This window comes from Esox lucius, chromosome 25 (genome assembly GCF_011004845.1).
Source record: "Esox lucius isolate fEsoLuc1 chromosome 25, fEsoLuc1.pri, whole genome shotgun sequence".
Classification (NCBI taxonomy): domain Eukaryota; kingdom Metazoa; phylum Chordata; class Actinopteri; order Esociformes; family Esocidae; genus Esox; species Esox lucius.
This window is the reverse complement of record NC_047593.1, coordinates 6,995,015-7,019,650: the sequence shown is the minus strand read 5'-3', so window position 1 is coordinate 7,019,650 and position 24,636 is coordinate 6,995,015. Positions and strand designations below refer to the sequence as shown.

General features: G+C 41.3%; 2 protein-coding genes across 2 annotated transcripts; both read right to left on the bottom strand.

Annotated features, from left to right (window-relative positions):
* Positions 1-3,855: 3,855 nt before the first annotated feature.
* LOC105029799 lies at positions 3,856-18,534 on the bottom strand. Its single transcript, XM_034291122.1, has 18 exons — positions 18,529-18,534; positions 18,394-18,423; positions 18,216-18,236; positions 18,069-18,116; positions 14,634-14,714; positions 14,108-14,158; positions 12,391-12,456; positions 12,158-12,187; positions 11,702-11,774; positions 11,425-11,492; positions 10,415-10,474; positions 10,087-10,161; positions 9,673-9,753; positions 9,407-9,472; positions 8,448-8,507; positions 7,310-7,608; positions 6,667-6,779; positions 3,856-4,723 (listed from the first exon to the last, which is right to left on the bottom strand). The coding sequence occupies exons 7-16, from the start codon at positions 12,419-12,421 to the stop codon at positions 7,424-7,426; spliced, it is 729 nt and encodes a 242-aa protein (XP_034147013.1). The 5' UTR covers positions 12,422-12,456; positions 14,108-14,158; positions 14,634-14,714; positions 18,069-18,116; positions 18,216-18,236; positions 18,394-18,423; positions 18,529-18,534; the 3' UTR covers positions 3,856-4,723; positions 6,667-6,779; positions 7,310-7,423.
* Position 18,535: 1 nt separating this feature from the next.
* Positions 18,536-24,636, bottom strand: LOC117594122 (butyrophilin subfamily 3 member A2-like; the record flags this gene model as incomplete). Its single annotated transcript, XM_034291120.1, has 7 exons — positions 24,587-24,636; positions 24,358-24,455; positions 23,737-24,090; positions 19,540-19,704; positions 19,144-19,275; positions 18,708-18,824; positions 18,536-18,570 (listed from the first exon to the last, which is right to left on the bottom strand). Coding segments are annotated over exons 1-7 (912 nt in total), but the record flags the coding sequence as incomplete, so codon positions are not given.

The window sequence follows — 24,636 nt, the reverse complement described above, 5'->3', positions numbered from 1 at the left end:
AAGCATTCTATCGCGCGCTCCTTAGTAGTTGATTCCCAGCCTGTTGTGTTCTCTGCCCTCTTGTCCCGTCCTCTCTCCTCGTTTCCAGAATCCTGCGTCTTGACCTGTTCGTCCGCCCCGTCGTGTCTCTCCCTGCCTACCCTACCTGTGTGGTTACCTGTACGGACTGCCTTCCCGGAACACCGACCTCCCTGCCTGCCCCTGGATATCCTTACCGTCTCTCCCGTCCTGTACTGTAGCCTCCGCTGATTGATCACCCGGCTTCCTGACCTTCTTGCCTGTTTCTCGGATTCGCGTCTCTGCTCATCCCTGCCTGTGCCTTCGCCTTCAAGGACTGATATTCTGGTTTCCGACTCTCTGCCTGTCTTCATCGTTTGTGTGCTTGCCTACTCCCTTGTGCGACGTAACAATAAATCTACAATTGCACTTCTGCAATTGGACCCACACAACTCTGGTCCGGGTGTTCATTACACTAACGTCTTTGTCCTTTCACTTTCACACGGTAATCTGTAACTGATTGACTAAAGATGGCGTTAAGGCTGTCTAGTTTTTGCACTCACACTACTACCTCCTATATCATATGCATGTGGCGAATTCTCCTGAGACATATCACTATTTTCCAGGCATTGTGAGATCTGACAATCTGTGAAGCGTGACAGACAAAAAAAAGACAGTGGTCCACCAAACCTTGTTATGGAAATTTTGAACTAAGGTACATCTGAGAAATGTCTGTCTTTCTATTGGCTGGTATGTAAATATTTACTTTGATTGTGACACACATGTCTGTATAATATCAGAGGATTATTAGGTATTTGGGCCATGTCCTCCTGCCTAGACAAAGAAGGATGTCAGTTCTCTGTACCTTAGGAATGTGGTCCTTGGGGGGAAGTAAGATCAGTTGGCCCTTTAGGTAAACACAACAGTAAACATTATGGCAGGAAGGATAAGGTGGGGGGACAGCCCTACCTTTAGGTAAAACCTATGTGACACAAGACAGATGGCTAGCAACTTACCACACACCTTTTTCCTCTATAAATACGAACTGTTCATGTATTAAGTTAGAGACTCCTCAGATGATTGTGTTTGTAAGCGTTTGACGCGTCTCTCTATTTGCAAATAAAACGTAATTATGCCAAGAGAATTTTGTCTCTGTACTTCCTCCTTTAAGAGTTCTTATCGATGAAATTGCCATCACAACCTTCAATGTATTATTAATTCTAATCAGAAAGACAACACTATTATTTGTTCTTTCCGTTCCTTCTATCCCTGGTCCAAGGTCGTGTACACAGGGGACACCTGATGTGGTATCGAATGTGTCTTGGGGTTTGACCCACTGAAGGTACCGGACTGGGAGGCAGGAACGGGAGGCCCGGCAAACCCATCGCTTCCTCCACAGTCTCCTGCTCCCGGAGCTGCAGGGGCTCCCCGATGAGACCCCGCGAATGTTGTGGCAGGGCTCTTTATCCCACCCCTCTGATGACCACAACCCCCCGCAAAAACATCTGGGGGGTCTTCTGGACTTGTGTGTGGGGATGCCGACGTGGTGCCCGCCGGCATCACCGACGCCCTGGACTGAGAGCTGGATCCAGGACAAGACCATGGAGGTACTCCTCCTCAGAGACCAGCTTTTTGCATCTGAGGCGTTCCTCTATGGTCCAGCTCCACTGTGTCCTAGGCTGGTGGATCATTCCATCACGGTTTAGGGTGTGCAGGACACAAGGGGCAAAGCGAGAGTAAGGAAACATCCTTTTATTACTTCCCTACATGAACAAAAACATCAAAAGGTACGGCTGTCTGCAATCTGAAGCAAAACACAGAAACAATGATCCACAAGCTGAAAGATCCAAAAGGGCAACATAAATAGGGTCCCCAATTAGAGGCAACGCCAGGCAGCCGTCTCTAACTGGGGACAATCAACAAGCTGTGCGCATAGATGCCTAGAGGCACTTCTGCGGTCAGGTCCTGGCTATGGCCCCCGGGCACATAGAGATGAATAGAGGCACCCCAGCCAAGACCTAACAACAATAATATTGGCAGATCATAAAAACAGCTAGAGATAATGTTATTTCAAGAAGGTTAATCTCAACGTGATTTATTTTACTGTAGAATTTAATTCCCCTGTAGTGAATCGCAGGTACCTACAATATGACAGTCACTCATTCAACCAGTTTGAGTCACTGTGTGTACCGCAAAGGGCATAAAGAAAAGACAGAGAAGCAGAGAATACTCTGAGGAGGTCAGACACAAGCATGAATAATCTCAAGACAAAAAGTCAATTTCCACAGTCCTTGATGTTCCTGTTTCCATTGTACGTAATGTTATAAAGAAGTTTAAAGCCTTTGCCACTGTAGCCAACCTCCATGGACGTGGCTACAAGAGAATACTTGCTAGAAGTGTTATCTAAATTGTAATTAAAACTGTTCTGTCCTCTGGGTCAATGCCTTAAAATGGGGTCAGTCCTAGATGCTACTGTGGAGAGGAATGGTGTAATACTATAATAAACAAAGACTAAACTGTTTTAAGAATTGTCCCTGCCCCACAAAATGTGTTGCACTTTCCTTAAAATTACCTTTTTCTAAAATGTAAAAAAAATAATAAAACTGGTCACCATCTTGTCATTGGACTTTACACTACGCAGCCCATTTTATCTTTGTAAATCTATGGTTACAATTTTAATTTAGAAAACTTGAGACATGGTCAAGAGGTCTACTGAAGCATATATGCCATTCTGGTTCTCAGTTAATGAGTCAGTCTGCACCAAAATCCTTAAACCCCAGAATGACATCTAGCTGGAGACATTGTCGGGACAGGTCGTCAACCTCAAGGCAGCGGAAACAGACTCACCTCTGGGGACTCCTGGAAAACCCATTCATGTTACTTTTGGGCCCTAACCTGTGGGCCGAGAGTATCTGTTCAGTTTTTAGTCTCAGATATTTAACTGCAGCTGCATTATCTAGATTCAGATTCAGCTTTTTGTGCAGGACCAATTAAAATAGCAGATATATGTCATGCTCACTGCTCTTTGGGCCACTACTCTCTAATTGCTGTGCTTTCAAAGGCTTGTTAGTAGGTCTCTTGATCGTCATCCTCCATCTTTTTTGCGATGTAGTTGCTAGTTTGGTGGGCCTCCTTCCTGACGCTGGCGTTTCGGGCTGGCCAAAGTCCAGATCTCCTCCCAGAAAAAATTGATTTCCTTGTTTGTATTACTCCAATAGGGCCTGCGTTTGGCAATGCTGGGCAAGAGTGGCAGCAGCCAGGTGTTGTAATAGATTATCTATGGTGTCCATTGGTCACCGGTTGTCTGAAACCTAGTTCTCTAGTACCGTAGCTCATTACCAGGGGAAGTTCACCCCACATCGAGTTCCATCATATGTAACAAAGTCACCATGCTTTAAAAAGTCACCAAGTCATCTAGGCTTTTGAACTTATTAGCTATGTAGTAATGGAAAATCCATCACCAAATAGATTTGTAACTATCACTGACAAATGGAAAACTAGGAAGCATAGTTATTGCAAACCAGAACTATTAACAGACAAGTAATGGTTAGATTGTAAATCATAATAATTTTTTATTTTTATTCTGTACTAACAAAAATATAATTTAACCTCAACCCACCAACCATCCTTCAAAATATTAACACAATCTTGCCTTTGACTGCTAATTGTGTATGAAAGTAACTGTAATGCATTTTAACAGAAGACGTAAATTCACCAGAACAAGTTAAAAACTAAAATAAACAATAAGCAGGGGTCATAGATTCCAAAGTATATATGGCACCGGTATATAGTTATTAGATTTATTTATTTTACCCATAACAAAATAAATCACTAGATCAATAAGTATACTGGTCATCCAGTAATGGACTTAAAAAAACAAAATGATTTATCAGAAGGACAAAATGGAGTTCAGACAGAAAACACCACATTTAAATGTAACCATTTATTAGAACATGCACAACAATAATTTATACCGGTTTTGATGCTTGGTTCTGCTCCTCTGGGTTAGCTCACTGCCAAACACATGATCCTATATGATACTACTAATAATGATATTAAAACCATAATATCATAGCAATCCCCACAGGCAATGAGCAAGATAACCAGTACCGGTCCCCTCATGAAAAGGAAAACAGAACCAAACAGCTGGAGCCAGGGGTGGTGGGTAGGTTTGTACCCTCATTCTAGTAAGACCAGCCTGAGTGAGTAACCTGAGGATCCCAGGCATCAGCTAATATGTCGCTGACCGTTGACCACCCGGGTTTCCTGTCTGAACTGCTATGACAATTTAACAAGAGGTAAAGTGGGGAGGGTTAACATTTAATCATCAACTCTAACATTTAATGTGATGTCATGGATAACTTCTCCTATAAAGTCATACATTTGTCAATTCATATCACCTATTCATGGTTTGGTATGAAGGCAATGTGACTAGTGCAATAGTGGCTTTTTATGACTGACTCATGACCAGAATAAACTAAGAATGAAGCTACTTGGTGACCTGACCAAAATGTTGGTACTGTCTAATAGAATCTGTGCTATATCCGGGGGTTGCCAGTGTTTGGTCCCTTACAGCTCTATGTATCTGGCAGCATAGTGAGCCAAAACGTTCATGCTGCAGGCAGTCTTGCCGTAGCTCAGACACTTCCTGCCGTAACGCCGTGTTCTCTCACTCAAGGAACGCTGCCCGCTCAGTGATTTGTTTCTCCTTCAATCAGCGTGCATTCTGGTGAGAAAGAGGTAAGAGAAGGTTGAAAATGGGAACAAAGTAAGATAAGCAAGTAGATAAAAATTCAGTGTCACTGCTTAAATGCATCCAGTTGTTATTAACTTATTGAAATAGTTGTGGTAAAGTAAATGTTAGCTAGGTCTTCATTTTGAAGTGATCTTCTAAATGACAGAATTCACTAAGGTGTCAAATGTAATGAGGTCTTCAGAAATCTTTTTCCAGCTGAAAATCCCACATTGCATATTAATCATTGATTCAGAAGACTAAATAAGAGTGACATTCTAATCTAAAGAGCACTGGGCATCACCTTCCACAAACCACCTGCTGCACACCTGAACCGCATCTTGGCTGAGATTGGTGATATTTCTTAGACAGGCTAAAACAAATACATTGTTTTAAATCAATATTTTAAAACAATGTGTTCTTGGACATTGTCAATTTCAATTGTAATCTAATTTCTCCATTTGGAATTTAAAATCTCTGTCCTTGACATACCTCAGAATCCTCTGGTTTTAACTCTTTTGTAGCCTTGTTGTTATTTGACTGTGTGGTTTCATCTTCTGTAAACTTGCGTGTGCGTGAGTTGTTAGGTTTTCCTCCAAGGTCTGTGGGGTCCAGAATAAAGTTCCGGTTAATGGGTTCGGGGGTCTGCCTGTCCTTGTTGGTCAACACCCCCTTGGGGAAGACAGGTGGCCAAGCATGTTCAAGTATACGGTTTGTATTGGTGGGTGAATGCTATAATCTGGTTTATGAGTTGATTCATGTAAATATGGACCTTATGTTATGTGAGACAAGTAATGCAAGTCTAGTCCCAGAATCAATGTACCCTGTTAATATGTATTGAACTGGAGTAGATCAAATCCAACTTGTGACACAAATTGACAGACATTAGGTGAAAGGCATCTACATTTTAAAAAGATGGCCTCAATAGAATCCAGCCCACATCTGTTGGTCAGTTCAAAGCGAACAGTTGTCTTGACCCCTCAAAATACCTAAAAAATATTTTACATTGTCTACAGAACCAAAACACTGTGAATAGTACTGTACATTACACAATGTAATTATAAATGCAATGACCTACTGTATGTAATAATGCTGTAACAGACCAGTAAAGCTATATCCACTATAAAGATAGCTGCTATCTACTGGAGCTCTTATCTACTATAAAGCTCCAGTAATATCACAGGTGTAACTTACTGGTGTTGGCTGCGTTATCGGGACAGATGACAGTGGACACCTCCTCCTTCTCAGACTTGTCCAGCTCTACGTCAGACAACGGGGCAATGGGGACATCAGGAGTTGTCTTCGGGTCAGTTACCGTGGTGTCGGGCTCTGACTTCTTCTCTTTATTCCCCTGGTGAACAGCATTTTCCTGGCTTGACAGTGAAATGGGGATGCCATCCTCCTGGTCCACGCACTCCTGGTGAAAGTTTGAAAAGTGGGACAAATTGAAACAAAATGACAGCATTTTTTTTATTGAAAACAGCATTGATGATTAAACTGTGACCCCAATTCAGTGCCACTGCTTAAATGCATCCACTGGTTATTAACTGAAACAATTGTGGTAAAGTAAATGATTGGTAGTTCTTCATTTTAAAGTGATCTTCTAAATGACAGAATTCACTAAGGTGTCAAATGTAATGAGGTCTTCAGAAATCTTTTTCCAGCTGAAAATCCCACATTGCATATTAATCATTGATTCAGAAGACTAAATAAGAGTGACATTCCAATCTAAAGAGCACTGGGCATCACCTTCCACAAACCACCTGCTGCACACCTGAACCGCATCTGGGCTGTGATTGGTGATATTTCTTAGACAGGCTAAAACAAATACATTGTTTTAAATCAATATTTTAAAACAATGTGTTCTTGGACATTGTCAATTTCAATTGTAATCTAATTTCTCCATTTGGAATTTAAAATCTCTGTCCTTGACATACCTCAGAATCCTCTGGTTCAACCTCTATCTTAGCCTTCTTGTAAATTGGCTTTGGTGTGGTTTCATCTTCTGTAAACTTGCGTGTGCGTGGGTTATTAGGTTTTCCTCCAAGGTCTGTGGGGTCCAGAATAAAGTTCCGGTTAATGGGTTCAGTGGTCAGCCTGTCCTTGTTGGTCACCACCCCTTTGGGGAAGACAGGTGGCCAAGCATGTTCAAGTATACGGTTTGTATTGGTGGGTGAATGCTGTAATCTGGTTTATGAGTTGATTCATGTAAATATGGACCTTATGTTATGTGAGACAAGTAATGCAAGTCTAGTCCCAGAATCAATGTACCCTGTTAATATTTATTGAACTGGAGTAGATCAAATCCATCTTGTGACACAAATTGACAGACATTAGGTGAAAGGCATCTACATTTGATAAAGATGGCCTCTGTTGGTCAGCTCACATTGAACAGTTGTCGTGACCCCTCAAAATACCTAGAGCTAAAATATTTAACACCATCTATAGAAGCACAAACAAAAAGGAATAATTCTGCACGTTACACAATGTAATTAAAAGTGCAATGACCGACAGTATGTAATAATGCTGTAACAGAGGAGTGGATCATAAAGCTCCAGTGATATCACAGGTGTAACTTACCTGTGTTGGCTGTGATATCCGGACAGGTGACAGTGACCATCACCTCCTCACACATGTCCAGTTCCTGGACAGACAGCAGGGCATCGGGGGCGACTGGAACTGTCTTCAGGTTGGTTACCGTGGTGCCAGGCTCTGTCTCCATCTCTTTATTCTCCTAAAAGCATCTTCCAGGGTTAACAGTGAAGTGGGGATCCCATCCTCCTGGTCCATGTATTCCTCTTGAAAGGTCTCATCATTGTAGTGCTTGGTCTTGTCCCAGATGTCCCAGATGCTCTCTCCTCCAAGGTCCATAGTGTCACCTGTTAACAGATTCTCTTTGTCATTGTCTATAGCAGCAACACAGAAGAGCATTGGTTAATGATGTGACAGGTTGGAGGCCAAGTGGAGATATGACAGGTATTGGAAACACAGGAAACGCACCTCGTGCACCCATGGTTGTGTGTAGTGTGGTGGTGATCGGCTCTGCAGACAATTTGAGTGGATATAAGGTACGCAACTATTTAAAGGCAGGCTGTCAAGGCTGGGCTAGGCTACTATATAAAAATATCCTTTCCGTTAAACAAATATATCCTTTACATCATAATTTTTTCATCATATTCTTCCGCTTATCCGGGGCTGGGTCACGGGGGCAGCAGTCTAAGCAAAGATGCCCAGACTTCCCTCTCCCCAGACACTTCCTCCTGCTCTTCCGGGGAGACACCAAGGCGTTCCCAGGACAGCCGAGAGACATAGTCCCTCCAGCGTGTCCTAGGTCTTCCCCGGGGTCTCCTCCCAGGAAAGCGTTCCGGAGGCATTCGAAACAGATGCCCAAGCCACCTCAGCTGACCCCTCTCGATGTGGGGGAGCAGCGGCTCTACTCTGAACTCTTCCCGGGTGACCAAGTTTTTCACCCTATCTCTAAGGGATCGCCCCAGCCACCCTGCGGAGAAAGCTCATTTCGGCCGCCTGTATCCGGGATCTTGTCCTTTCTGTCATGACCCGAAGCTCATGACCATAGGTGAAAGTAGGAACGTAGATTGACCGGTAAATCGAGAGCTTCACCTTGAGGCTATATATCCTTTACGAGATTGTGAAATTACAAAAGGGATGAATATTAAAATGAAACAGACAAAGTATTATCTTAAGAATGTCACTTTACCTTCCATATTAACTTCTTGACCAGATGCTGTCTGTTCAGTAGATTTCTCTACTGCATTTACTACACATACAAAATCAGATATAAATGAATGAATAGCAAATTATTTTCATGAATATTTGATTTTAATTAAGTATAATTTTCAAAAAAAAGGAATTCATATTATTATTACATACATTATGTTATTATTATTATGTACATTCCTGTCTTGTTTGTGTATACCACATATTTGGTTAAATACATTATATGTACATGATAATTTGCATAGTATAAGTAAATGTTTTCCATCCATCACTTTATCTTTCACATCTTCTATATTATAAGCTTTTGTCTTATTGACCAGTGTCTGCACTTTATTGTCTGGGCCAAAAAGATCACATTTAGGTCATTATATTGCAATTGATTGTCAAGAATATTTATATTTTACTGTAGTATGATTATTAAATTCAGGAGTTAAAAATGCAAATGTGTAATGAATGATATGTTTTCATACCGTTCGTAAAATATGATACGTTTGTCTGGTGTTCGTATCATATTATATGTTATAAGATATGTTACATTTTAGCCAATTCCTAATGTATTAAACATATTATGTGGGTGCCATGGATTAACATTATGTCAGGTCGTGACTATAGGGATGCCCCTAGCCATCTCTATGCGGGTCGGGGTGATAGTCTGGGCCTGGCAGAAGGGATGACTCTAGGGATTTCCGCACTTTGGTTTTTGGTTGTCCCCAATTTGAGGCTGCTGCCTTGCATTGCCTCTAATTGGGCATCCCATCCACACCCCTGAGTGGGTCTTTGTTTGTGCCATATTCATGCCATTCGTGCACCTTTGTTGTTTTGAAGTAATTATTATTGTTATTATTGAAAATTACCATCCTTTTTAGGTATATTAAATTTGATTACCCATAAATAATAATTTTCTAAGCATAAGTAAATGTTTTCCAACAATCACTTTACCTTCCAGATCAACTTTTTTATCAGCTGTCAACTGATTGTCTGGTGTCTGCATTTTGTTTTCCGGGCCTAAGAGATCACAAGTATGTCATTATATACAACAGATTGTCAATTTTCTTTTTATTTTTTAAACTTTAGTATGAATTCCAAAATAATGTTATTAGAATGGATTTTATAATATTTAACATTTTCATCCTGTTTATTTAAATTAGGCTAAATAGCTATAAATTACATTTCCAAAGGGAAGGTGCTTTTCCATCTCACTTTACCTTCTAGATCAACTTCTCTACCAGATGCTGTCTGTTCAGTATATATCCGCACTGTGTTTTCTTCTCTTAAGCTTTTTGTCTCTGTTAAATGGAAAAAGGAAAATACATTCTTTTAAAAAGTGAAATTGAGCTACAGGGCCATACAAAACCAAGTGCTGATGTTAAGAGGCTTCATGAAACAAATTTGATTGCTTTCTTGAAAATATGTTTGTAGTAATTTTCATGTGTTAACATTTTACTGAGAGACCAAAATGTACTGTATAACTTCTATTTTCTGTTCTTCCTGAAATTTAGCTGAAATTAACTGAAAACTAATCATTACAAAATTAAATTGTGTTATGTAATGTGAAATCACAATAGGGATGAATATTAAAATGAAACAGAGGAAGTATTGTCTTAAGAATGTCACTTTACCTTCCACATTAACTTCTTCACCAGATGCTGTCTGTTCAGTATATGTCTCTACTGCATTTACTGCACATACAAAATCTGATATAAATGAATATATTGCAATTTATTTTCATGAATATTTCATTTTAATGAAGTATGATTTTCAAAAAGAGGTATTATTATTATGTACATTATGTTACTACTATTATTATTATGTACATTATGTTATTATTATTATTATTATTATGTAAATTTCTGTCTTGTTTGTGTATCCCACAAATTTGGTTAAATACATTACATGTACATGATAATTTGCATAGGATAAGTAAAAAGTTTCCATCCATCACTTTACCTTTCACATCTTCTATATTATTAGCTGTTGTCTTATTGACCAGTGTCTGCACTTTATTGTCTGCGCCAAAAAGATCACATTTAGGTCATTATATTGCAAGAATTGTCAAGAATTTGTATATTTTACTGTAGTATGATTATCAAATTCAGGTGTTAAAAATGCAAATTTGTAATGAATGATATGTTTTCATACCATTTGTAAAATATGATACATTTGTCTGGTGTTCGTATTGTGGAATCTGAGCATTAACAATTACAATATGAATGTATGTTTCATTGGAAGTAAATGTGTCTAAATAATGAGAACAACATAAATATCTTTTTTTAGATAATCTCTCTGTAGGTTGTGCTTGAATGACCAGAGGAATGTTTACAATGGCCATGTGGCATGGGGGGTTGACTTCTAAAAACATGGTCTTTCCTAGTTAGAAACGTCTTCAATGTATATATCAGTTTGTAACCAACATTACAATGAGAAGATAATGGAACGTTCACCGAATGACATCTGTGCTGCAATTTTCCAATAAACGTGAGCGTACTTCTCCCTCGATTTGATATGAGTTCTACATTATTTGACCACTATACGAAACCGCCGATTTCTAACAGTATCATATTATAAGTTTTAATTGCATTCGTAACAAATTATACGTTGTAAGATATGTTACGTTTTAGCCAATTCGTAATGTATTATACGTATTATGTGGGTTCCATGGATTAACATTATGTCAGGTCGTGACAATAGGGATGCCCCTAGCCATCTCTATGTTGGTCAGGGTGATAGTCAGGGCCTGGCAGAAGCGATGACTCTAGGGATTTCCGCACTTTGGTTTTTGGTTGACCACAGTAAGAGGCAGCTGTCTTGCATTGCCTCTAATTGGCCATCCTATTTAATTGGGCATCCCTTCCACACCACTGAGTGGGTCTTTGTCTGTGCCATATGCATTGCAATTGGATTAACAATAAATAGACATTTTCTAAGCATAAGTAAATGTTTTCCATCAATCACTTTACCTTCCAGATCAACTTTATTATCAGCTATCATCTGATTGTCTGGTGTCTGCACTTTGTTTTCTGGGCCTAAGAGATCACAAGTATGTCATTATATACAATTGATTGTCTATATATATATATATATATTTACCTAAGTATGACTTTCACATTAATGTTATGAGAATGGATTTTTATAATATTTAAAATGTTCATCCTGTTTATTTTAATTTAGGCTAAATAGCTGTAAATTACATTTCCTAAGGGAAGGTATGTTTTCCATCTAACTTTACCTTCCAGATCAATTTCTCTACCAGATGCTGTCTGTTCAGTATATATCTTCACTGTGTTTTCTTCTCTTAGGCTTTTTGTCTCTGTTGAATACAAAAAGGAAAATCAATTATTTTAAAATGTGAAATTTAGGTATAGGGCTATACAATACCATGTGCGGATGTTAAAAGGCTTCATGAAATAAATTTGATTGCTTTCTCGAAAATAGGTTTGTTGTATTTTTCATGTGTTAGCATTTCACTGAGAGATCAAAATGCAATGTATAACTTCCATTTTCTGTTCTTCCTGTAATTCAACTGAAATTAACTGTAAAAGAATCATTACAAAATTAAATTAATTGTGTTATATAATGTCAATCTATTGTTTTTTCTTTGTTTTATTTTCATACTATATTGATAATATGATTCATCATTAAATACAGTTTGTGTTTCCGGTTTCACTTAGCCTTCTTGATGAACTTCCTCACCAGTCTGTTCAGTAGATATCTGCCCTGGACCTAAAACATCAGTTAAGTATAGATATACTGCAATTTTCTGTAATACATATTACATTTTAATTACGTTTGATTTTCAAAGTAAAGATTTCAAAATGCCTTATTGTTATTATTTGATATATGTATCACACACATTAGGTTAATAACAATACATCTATCTGATAATCTTGTAAGGATAAGAATATGTTTTCCATTTACTATATTACCCTCAAGATCAACTTTACTGTCAGGTGTCATCTGAATGACAGGTGTCTTCACAGTGTCTTCTGGTCCTAAAAGATGGCAATAATGTCATTATTTAGCAATTTGACTGTCAGGAATATATGTTTATTTTACTGAAAAATTATAATCAAATGAAAGCTTTATATGTAATTATATTCAACATTGCTATGCTGTGCATGTATTAAACATTAGTTTAAATACTGTAATTTACCTGTAAATTATAATCTTTCAAATAAAATTACAAACCCGTTTGCAAAAAAGTTGTGACGCTGCAAAAAATGCAAATAGAAATAGAATGCCTAAATGTGGAATTCATTGCATCCTTATATTTCATTGAAAATAGTACAAAGAAAGAAAGAAAAGTTCTTGTTTTTGAAAAAAGATATGCCCATTTTGAATATGCCAGCAACATATTTCAAAAATGTTGGTCAGGGCCACGTTTTTTATTATGTTGCATCTCCTCTTATTTTAAGCACAATTTATAAGCGTTTTGTAAACTGATGAGAGCAAATTCGTTAGTTAAGAAATTGAAATGTTTTCATTGGGTGACATTGTCGTATCTATTATTTCATAATGTGCCAAATGTTTTCAATGGGTGACAGGTCTGGACTGCAGGCAGGCCACTTTAGCACCCGGACTCTTTTACTATGAAGACATGCTGTTGTGATTTGTGCAGAATGTGATTTGGCATTGTCATGCTGAAATAAGCAAGGCCTTCCCTGAAAAAAGCTGTTGTCTGGATGGCCACATATAGTTCTCCAAAACCTGCATATATTGTTCAGCATTAATGGTCTCTTCACAGATGCGCAAGTCACCCATGCCATGTGCACTAATGCACAACCATTCCATCACGGATGTTAGCTTTTGAACTGTGCACCAATAACAAGCCAGTTGGTCCCTTTTATTTTTAGCCCAGATGATGCATCTTCCATGATTCACAAAACTTAGACCACAGGACAGTTTTCTACTTCGACTCAGTCCATCTTAAATGAGCTCGGGCCCAGAGAATGCGTCAGTGTTTCTGGATCTTGTTTTTATCTAGTTTCGTCTTTGCATGATAGAGTTTTGAATTGCATTTGTGGATGCAGTGATGTACAGTACTGTGTTCACTGACTATGGTTTTCGGATGTGTTCCTGAGCCCATGCAGTGATTCCCACTACAGAATTGTGTCTGTTTTTAATGCAGTGCCACCTGAGGGCCCAAAAATCATGGCCATCCAATATTGGTTTTTAATCTTGTCCATTTGAGGTTTCACCGGATTCTCAGAATCTTTTAATGATATTATGTACCATAGATGATGAGATCCCCAAATTATTTGCAATTTTACATTGAGAAACATTCTTAAATTGTTGCGCTATTTGCCTGCAGTCTTCCACGTAGTGGTGAACCCCTCCACATCTTTATTTCTATATGACTCTTCATCTCTGGGATGCTTTTTTTATACCCAATCATGTTACTGACCTGACCTGTTAACTTAATTAGTTGTTCCACCAGGTACTTTTTTGGTGTTACACAACTTTTCCACTTTTCTTTGCCCCTGTCCCAGCGTTTTTGAAACGTGTTGCTGGCACGTTGTCTTTGTACTATTATCCATTGAATACAATTTAAATGATATGCACATCATTGCATTCTGTTTTTATTTCCATCGTCTCAACTTATTTGGAAATGAGGTTGTACATGTTTTCCCTATTTCACTTTACCTTTCAGATTAGCTTCTTCACCAGATGCTGTTTTTTCAGTAAATGTCTGTACTGTATTTTTTGGACATAAAACATCACATACTGTATGTATAAATATATTGCAATTCATTGATTAATTAATTAGGAATTTTTAAAGTAAGTATTCAAAGTTTCCTTATTTTTTTATTGAACATTACCATCCGTTTTAGGTATCACAAAGTTAAATGCACTACCTGTAAATAATAATGTTCTAAGGATTAGTAAATTTTTTCCATTAATCACCTTACCTTCCAGATCAAATTTATTATCAGCTGTCATTTGATTGGCCTGTGTCTGCATTTTATTTTCTGGGTCTAACAGATCACAATTATGTCATTATATACAATTGATTGGGATTATTATTTTATTTTTTACTGAAGTATGCTTATCAAATGAACGCCTTTAGAATGCATTGTTATAATAATTAATCCTGTTTATTTAAATTAAGCTAAATAGCTGTAAATAAAACTAAATAAAAAGGTTAGGTACATTTTCCTTCTAAATTTACCTTCCAGATCAACTTCTCTACCAGATGCTGTCTGTTTAGTATATATCTGCACTGTGATTTCTTCTGTTAAACTTTTTGTCTCTGTTGAACAGAAAAGGTTAAAGTTCTTGTAAAATATGAAATTCTGAAATAGATGGAAATAATCATTACAAATGTTAATTAATTGTGTTATGCAGTGCCATATCTTATGTCAACATTTGTGTATATTCATCACATAAGTCAGTTGCCCGGTATGGCGCCCGGTATGGCGCAGCCAGGGCCCCACCCTGGAGCCAGGCCCGGGGTTGGGGCTCGCACGCGAGCGCCTGGTGGCCGGGCCTTTCCCCATGGGGCCCGGCCGGGCATAGCCCGAAGGAGCGACGTGGGGCCGCCTTCCCGTGGGCCCACCACCCACAGGAGGGACCATAAGGGGTCGGTGCGTAGAGGATCGGGCGGCAGTCGAAGGCAGGGGCCTAGGCAACTCGATCCCTGGACACGGAAACTAGCTCTAGGGACGTGGAACGTCACCTCGCTGGCGGGGAAGGAGCCTGAGATAGTGCGTGAGGTCGAGAGGTTCCGACTGGAGGTAGTCGGAATCACCTCTACACACGGCTTGGGCTCTGGAACCACACTCCTTGAGAGAGGATGGACTCTTCACCACTCTGGAGTTGCCCATGGTGAGAGGCGGCGGGCTGGTGTGGGTTTGCTTATAGCTCCCCAGCTCTGCCGCCATGTGTTGGAGTTTACCCCGGTGAACGAGAGGGTCGTTTCCCTGCGCCTTCAGGTCGGGGATAGGGCTCTCACTGTTGTTTGTGCCTATGGGCCGAACGGCAGTGCAGAGTACCTGACCTTCTTGGAGTCTCTGGGAGGGGTGCTGGAAAGTGCTCCAAATGGGGACTCTATCGTTCTACTGGGGGACTTCAACGCCCACGTGGGCAACGACAGTGACACCTGGAGGGGTGTGATTGGGAGGAACGGCCCCCCTGATCTGAACCCGAGTGGTGTTCAGTTATTGGACTTCTGTGCTAGTCACAGTTTGTCCATAACGAACACCATGTTCAAGCATAAAGGTGTCCATCAGTGCACATGGCACCAGGACACCCTAGGCCGCAGGTCGATGATCGACTTTGTTGTCGTTTCATCTGACCTGCGGCCGTATGTCTTGGACACTCGGGTGAAGAGAGGGGCGGAGCTGTCAACTGATCACCACCTGGTGGTGAGTTGGATCCGATGGCGGGGGAGGAAGCTGGACAGACTCGGCAGGCCCAAGCGTACTGTAAGGGTCTGCTGGGAACGTCTGGCCGAGTCTCCTGTCAGAGAGATCTTTAACTCCCACCTCCGACAGAGCTTCGACTGGATCCCGAGGGAGGCTGGATATATTGAGTCCGAGTGGACCATGTTCTCCACCGCCATTGTCGAAGCGGCCGTTCGGAGCTGTGGACGTAAGGTCTCCGGTGCCTGTCGAGGCGGCAATCCCCGAACCCGGTGGTGGACACCGGAAGTAAGGGATGCCGTCAAGCTGAAGAAGGAGTCCTATCAGGCATGGTTGGCTTGTGGGACTCCTGAGGCAGCTGACGGGTACCGACTGGCCAAGCGGACTGCAGCCCGGGTGGTTGTGGAGGCAAAAACTCGGGCCTGGGAGGAGTTCGGTGAGGCCATGGAGAAGGACTATCGGCTGGCCTCGAAGAGATTCTGGCAAACCGTCCGGCGCCTCAGGAGAGGGAAACAGTGCCCTACCAACGCTGTTTACAGTAGAGGTGGGCAGCTGTTGACCTCAACTGGGGATGTCGTCGGGCGGTGGAAGGAGTACTTCGAGGATCTCCTCAATCCCGCCGTCACATCTTCCATTGAGGAAGCAGAGGATGAGGGCTCAGAGGTGGACTCGTCCATCACCCGGGCTGAAGTCACTGAGGTGGTCAAGAAACTCCTCTGTGGCAAGGCACCGGGGGTGGATGAGATCTGCCCTGAGTACCTCAAGTCTCTGGATGTTGTGGGGCTGTCTTGGTTGACACGCCTGTGCAACATCGCGTGGCGGTCGGGGACAGTGCCTTTGGGATGGCAGACCGGGGTGGTGGTCCCTCTTTTTAAGAAGGGGGACCGGAGGGTGTGTTCCAACTACAGGGGGATCACACTTCTCAGCCTCCCCGGGAAAGTCTATGCCAGGGTTCTGGAGAGAAGAATACGGCCGATAGTAGAACCTCGGATTCAGGAGGAACAGTCTGGTTTTCGTCCGGGCCGTGGAACACTGGACCAGCTCTATACCCTCTACGGGGTGTTGGAGGGTTCATGGGAGTTTGCCCAACCAATCCACATGTGTTTTGTGGATTTGGAGAAGGCATTCGACTGTGTCCCTCGCGGCATCCTGTGGAGAGTGCTTCTGGAATATGGGGTCCTGGGTCCTTTGCTAAGGGCTGTCAGGTCCCTGTACGACCGATGCAGGAGCTTGGTCCGCATTGCCGGCAGTAAGTCAGACTTGTTCCCAGTGCATGTTGGACTCCGGCAGGGCTGCCCTTTGTCACCGGTTCTGTTCATAATTTTTATGGACAGAATTTCTAGGCGCAGCCAGGGGCCGGAGGGTGTCAGGTTCGGTGACCACACGATTTCGTCTCTGCTCTTTGCGGATGATGTTGTCATGTTGGCTTCTTCAAACCAGGACCTTCAGCCTGCGCTGGGACGGTTTGCAGCCGAGTGTGAAGCGGTGGGGATGAGAATCAGTACCTCCAAATCCGAGGCCATGGTCCTCAGTCGGAAAAGGGTGGCCTGCTCACTTCAGGTTGGTGGAGAGTGCCTGCCTCAAGTGGACGAGTTTAAGTATCTAGGGGTCTTGTTCACGAGTGAGGGAAGGATGGAACGGGAGATTGACAGACGGATCGGTGCAGCTTCTGCAGTAATGCGGTCGATGTATCGGTCTGTCGTTGTGAAGAAAGAGCTGAGCCGCAAGGCGAAGCTCTCGATTTACCGGTCAATCTACGTTCCTACTCTCACCATATGGTCATGAGCTTTGGGTCATGACCGAAAGGACAAGATCCCGGATACAGGCGGCCGAAATGAGCTTTCTCCGCAGGGTGGCTGGGCGTTCCCTTAGAGATAGGGTGAGAAGCTCGGTCACCCGGGAGGAGCTCAGAGTAGAGCCGCTGCTCCTCCACATCGAGAGGGGTCAGCTGAGGTGGCTTGGGCATCTGTTTCGGATGCCTCCGGAACGCCTTCCTGGGAAGGTGTTCCGGTCCCGTCCCACCGGGAGGAGACCCCGGGGAAGACCTAGGACACGCTGGAGGGACTATGTCTCCCGGCTGGCCTGGGAACGCCTCGGTGTCCCCCCGGAAGAGCTGGAGGAAGTGTCTGGGGAGAGGGAAGTCAGGGCATCCCTGCTTAGACTGCTGCCCCCGCGACCCGGCCCCGGATGAAGCGGAAGAAGATGTATGTATGTTTTCCAACTATGACTACATTCCAGATTATCTTCTATAACAGTTACTGTCTGTTTGGTTGTAGTCTGCTCTGTGATGTCTGTGGGAATTAGATTTGAATATATTATGTATTACTGAAGCATTATTATCATCAAAGTAAGGTGTTAAGATTGCCTTTTGTAATTAGTGCAAACATTACCTTCTATTAGTCTTTTTGCCTCTGTTGAATGAAATAGATGAATACTAGTATAAAAGGAGTCTTGAGGAATAAGGAGAACCTCTTAAACTTGAATACTGTTTGGTCATATCATGCTTAGAGACAATGAAATAATAAGTAAATTATATATATCTCATATTTGATCAAAATAAACAATTACCTGTTAGATTCTGTCCTAGTTCTATTTGATCTGAAATAAAAATCACAACAAAATAGTCATGCACTCTGTAATGTTTTAACTCATGTCAATTCTCTTGTAATTATTTTATCACATAGATCAGAATGAATAGATTACCTTTGTGTTTTCTGATTTTTTTTAATGAACAGCACTTGAACCCTAAAATATATTAGTTGAACATGTTTTAAACTATATATATTTTTTGGACCAATTTCTCTAAAAGGTTATTATTTTTCATACTACATTATATTGATGTTATGATTCATCATAAAATACAGTTTGTGAGTTCCAAATACCTTTTCGTTTGAACATGAACCACATGAACCCCAGAGCACAGATGATGATGACCAGAGACAATACTGACATGATTACCAACAGCACCTGATTCACAGTGAATCCTTCTTTGGAATGTCCTGCAAACAGACAGTAAACATTGGTCACATGACACTAATGCTTTTATAAGACACATGACTACAACATACATCTGTGGAAAACATTAAGAGACCACTGCACCTTTTTGAAAAGTTGAAAAGGAAAGTTTTGAGTGAGGAACGGAAGTGTTCAATTAGGTGAACCCTTCACGGAAGTGAACCCTTCTGTTCCTCACTCAAAACCTTCCTCTTTTACTTTTTTGGAAAGGAAAGAAAAAGGTGCAGTGGTCTCTTAATTATTTCCAGAGCTGTAGTTGTGAAATCACTGAAATTCAATTGGTAGAAAAACCATCACACTCACCACCAGGTAAAACTGGCAGAATCCTGCCCTCTGTCTTCCACTCATCAGACAGAGAGACAATACAGGAGAGCCAATCAGATCCAGAGGGAGAATACAGCAACCAACTACTGACACTCACCAACCCCTGAGAATCTGATACAGAGAGAGAGAAGGTGCATAGGAATCCTCAAAGACAACCACTCATAAGGAGATTTGGCAGATTTTTCCTATTTCCATTAATTTTTGGATACAAAAAGCCAAATAAAGTATTGCATGAAATCTTTAAAAAGAAATGTAGGGAAAATAATGTAATTATTAAAATTGATCTAATATTTTTGATTAAAATACAATCTCCTGTGTATGCATGTTCATACAATAGGTATCCTTTATCAGTAGTGAGACGTTAGATGTGATTACCAGTGGTGTTTTGTACTTCTTGTCCATTAGTGATCTCTGTCCCCTCTTTGTTTCTCCAGGTGATTTTAGGTTGTGGTGTCCAGCCCTCTGAAGAACAGGTAACATTCCCCTGACCTCCTCCTCCTCTTGCTTCAGCTACAGAGATTACTGGTTGACTTCCTATTACTATTGGAAAGTGCAGGTGAAACCAATCCCTCATTAGGACACCAATTAATTACATACATTTGATTTGACTAACTATTACTATTAGAACATTTAGGTGAAACAAACCGTCGGGGAGTGGGGTAAATGTTTTTGATTGTCAAAGTAACTTTTTCGTGTCAGGGTTAATTACTGTGAAATCAAAGCAAATGTATCCAGATATAAAAAAATATATTATACCTTTTAGTGAATTTCCACTGTATAAAGACATACATTGTTTTGCAAAAGATTAGACCTTTATTGCTAAGCTAGGCACTTTTTTTCACAAGGCTGTGTGCTGGGCCCCCTCCTGTACTCTCTCTTCACCCACGACTGCGTTCCTGTACACAGTTCCAACACCATCGTCAAGTTCGCAGACGACACCACAGTGGTAGGCCTGATCAGTGACAATGACGAGTCAGCCTACAGGGAGGAGGTCAAGTGCCTGGCGGCATGGTGCGCTGAAGTTTTTCCTAGCCACTGAAATTCAAAAATACTGTTGTTTACTCCTTGGGGTTTAAGGCCGGTGTCTCTGTAAAGCACTTTGTGACAACTGCTGTTGTAAAAAGGGCTTTATAAATAAATTTTATCAACCTGGCCCTCAATGCAAAGAAAACCAACGATCTCATTCTGGATTACAAGAAATCTAAAGGCTACAGTCATGCCCCAGTTCCCATCAAGGACACTGAGGTGGAGCGTGTGGCACATCTCCGAGGACCTCTCCTGGTCAACACCTCAGCCCTGGTCGAAAACGCATGGCAGCACCTGTACTTTTTCAGGAGGCTGAAGAAGGCCTGTCTTCCAAGATCCTTGTGAACTTCTACTGCTGGACAATCGAGAGCATTTTGACTAACTGTGCCACAGTGAGGTTTGGTGGTTGCCGTGTAGCCAACCGGAAGGCCCTGCAACAGGTGGTGAAAACCACCCACCACATCACGGGTACCCAGCTCCCAGCCATCGTAGACCTCCGTTGCAAGTGTTGTCTGTGCAGGATGTGCGGCATCACCAAGGACACTTCACGTCCATGCCACAAACTGTTTGCCCTCGTACCATCAGGCAAGCGTTACAGGTCTCTTTGTTCTAACACCAACAGGCTCAGGAACAGTTTCTTCCCATCTACTGTAACCCTGCTGAACTATGTGACCCATCATTAACATCATGTCCACCCTTTGTAACACTGGACTCCGTCACTGCCTTACAAGTCGGATAAGGACGTTTTGAATTGTCTACAGGTACGTGTCATTGCTGCTTTTCCTGTATTTCATTTGCACATGCTGACTTGCACCTTAATTGCACATTTAGAACTGCCACTGTACTTGTATTTTCAATTGTTACATGCACATGTCAACCTCGGGAACTACATTGCTGCCATCCCTACATTTCTCGATTTTCTCGATGCCTCGATTGCAAATTCAGAAAGCAACTGAGAATTGTCACTTGTACCTGTACAACTATTTATTCCACATGTACATACTGTACATTATACTTAATACTTCCATTGCACATTTAGAAATGCCATGTGTAACAGCGGCTCCCCTTCCTCACGGTGTACCAACCATTGACAGGAGAGTGATGGCAGCGGCGCAACCCGAGGATGCACCTGTTTCCAATCACTGTTTACTTGTGTTTATATTCTGTTGTTCACTCACCCCACCTCACAGATTATTATTTGTGTGCCATGGCCATGTTGGTGCATTTTGTTTACTCATTTCAAACAAGACTATAAAGCAAGGCTAATTGATTTCTATCGTCCATTTTGTTTCTTGCCTCACAATTACACACTTGTTACACTCGCAACATCACAATATGTAATGCATTTGCATTAATTACACATCTATACATTCCACTTGGAGATACAGTGGGGCAAAAAAGTATTTAGTCAGCCACCAATTGTGCAAGTTCACCCACTTAAAAAAATTAGAGAGGTCTATAATTTTCATCATAGGTACACTTCAACAAAAATTCCAGAAAATCTAATTGTAGGATTTTTTATGAATTTATTGGTAAACTCAATATTTCTGGCTCTCACAGACCTGTAACTTCTTCTTTAAGAGGCTCCTCTGTCCTCCACTCGTTACCTGTATTAATGGCACCTGTTTGAACTTGTTATCAGTATAAAAGACACCTGTCCACAACCTCAAACAGTCACACTGCAAACTCCACTACGGCCAAGACCAAAGAGCTGTCAAAGGACAGAAACAAAATTGTAGACCTGCACCAGGCTGGGAAGACTGAATCTGCAATAGGTAAGCAGCTTGGTGTGAAGAAATCAACTTTGGGAGCAATTATAAGAAAATGGAAGACATACAAGACCACTGATAATCTCCCTCGATCCGGGGCTCCACGCAAGATCTCACCCTGTGAGGTCAAAATTATTATAAGAACAGTGAGCAAAAATCCCAGAACCACACGAGGGGACCTAGTGAATGCCCTGCAGAGAGCTGGGACCAAAGTTACAATGGCTACCATCAGTAACACACTACGCCACCATGGACTCAAATCCTGCAGTGCCAGGTGTGTCCCCCTGCTTTAGCCAGTACATGTCCAGGCCCGTCTGAGGTTTGCTAGAGAGCATTTGAAAGATCCAAAAGAGGATTGGGAGAATATCATATGGTCAGATGAAACCAAAATATAACTTTTTGGTAAAAACTCAACTCGTCACGTTGGGAGGAGAAAGAATGCTGAGTTGCATCCAAAGAACACCATAACTACTGTGTTGCATGGGGGTGGAAACATCATGCTTTGGGGCAGTTTTTCTGCAAAGGGACCGGGACGTGTAAAGGAAAAAATGAATGGGGCCATGTATCGTGAGATTTTGTGTGAAAACCTCCTTCCATCAGCAAGGGCATTGAAGATGAAACGTGGCTGGGTCTTTCAGCATGACAATGATCCCAAACACACCACCCGGGGAACGAAGGAGTTGCTTCGTAAGAAACATTTCAAGGTCTTGGAGTGGCCTAGCCAGTCACCAGATCTCAACCCCATAGAAAATCTTTAGAGGGAGTTGAAATTCTGTGTTGCTCAGCGACAGCCACAAAACGTCACTGCTCTAGAGGAGATCTGCATGGAGGAAAACCTTGTGAAGACTTAAAGAGAACGTTTGACCTCTGTCATTGCCACCATCATTTACCAATAAATTTATTATAAATCCTGCAATTTTTTTCTAAAATTTCTCTCATAGTTGAAGTGTGCCTATGATGAAAATTACAGGCCTCTCTCATCTTTTTAAGTGGTTGAACTTGCACAATTGGTGGCTGACTAAATACTTTTTTGCCCAACTGTACATATACATAATACTTGTACATTTTCTGCCCTATTTTATTTGCACTTCTGGTTAGATGCAAACTGTATTTCGTTGTACTGTACTTGTACTTTTTAGCAGTGATTGGTCAAAATAGGATTGGTGAATTTACCCCCTGATGGCTCAACATACCCCTTCACTAGTATCAACTAATCCCTACCCAGAGGCAATTTAACCCAATGGATCACTTTTTTTGAGCAACCATATTTTCAAGCCCCATTGTCATTGGTGCATTATTGTCATTTAACCTGACAGGACGTCCAGAAATAATGATAGTTGTATTGCAAATGTAACAGAGACTTTTGAATTCTGTGATAATCACCCGCCATACAAAGACTTTGAGATAACAGTTACAACAATGTTAACAAAAAACTTTGCACGGTGTAAAATGTAAATTAAAAAAAATTGTTTCGTGAAGTACAAGTGTTCACAAAAAATTTGGGAAGCTGCATAAATCAAAATCAAAATAGAATGCAATAATATGCAAATAATTTAAACCTAATATTCATTAGAATATAGTACACATTAAAACTTCTTTTAAACATGTTGCTGGCATCAAATTTAAAATGGGCATATATTTGTCCAACATTTGATATATTGTCTTTGTACTATTGTTTATTCAATATAGGGATACAATTATTTACACATCATTGCATTATGCTTTTATTTTGGAAAAACTGTTGTACTTCACTAAACTATTATTGGAGGCCACTTACCACTCACTGCCAGTACCACACGGGCCTTTTCATACCACTTTTTACTGTTAATGTAGCACACAAACTCCCCACTATCTTCCAGAGTGACCCTCTCCAGTCTCAGGGACGCGTCCCCCCTCTCCAGTTCCCCAGTTAGAGACACTCTGCCCCTGAACCGCGGGTCCATGAGGGCCTCCTGGATCTTGTGATCCTTGTACAACAAGGTGGGTTTGTTAACGTCATCAGACCGATACCACTGCACCTCAAATGGTTTGATGTTGAATATAGGTGAGACTTGACAGAGTAGAGAGACGGAGGAACCTGACTGGGACGAGATCGGGCCATCAGGGACAGTTAGGTTGAATGTCTCCGGGACTATGGAAGGAAAGATGTAGAAAAATACAGAGGAAGAGAGAGCAACATATTTATAATGGCCCGTTTCACAGACACAGGTTAAGCCCAGTCTAGGACAAAAAAATTAAGTTAAGTCCCCCACGCCCTCATTAAGTGTCTGCCTCCAGTGTCCCAGACTAGCCTAAATCTGGGTCTGGAAAACTGTTGCCTAGTGTGTAATTTCACTTTATAAAGGTAAAATGTGGAGGAACACTATTGTTGTAATTTATTTAGTGTTAACATTCTCACCTGGTTGAGCTGGGATGGGAACAGTGAGGACAGCCACTGACAGGAGAGTAATACACAGCCCCGCATAAAAGATCAACATCACCATGGTATTTCTAAGCCTGTAAAATATGAGGGAGTGCATGTATGAATTTTGGCTGTACAGATATAATGAACTGAATTGACAGTTAAGTCAATTTGCTGTAAAAATGCTTTTTCTCTAAGATCTGATTATTTAAATTAGGGTAGTTACCTACAATCCATGTTATGTCACCTGTTAACCTAATGAAACACATTAACAGG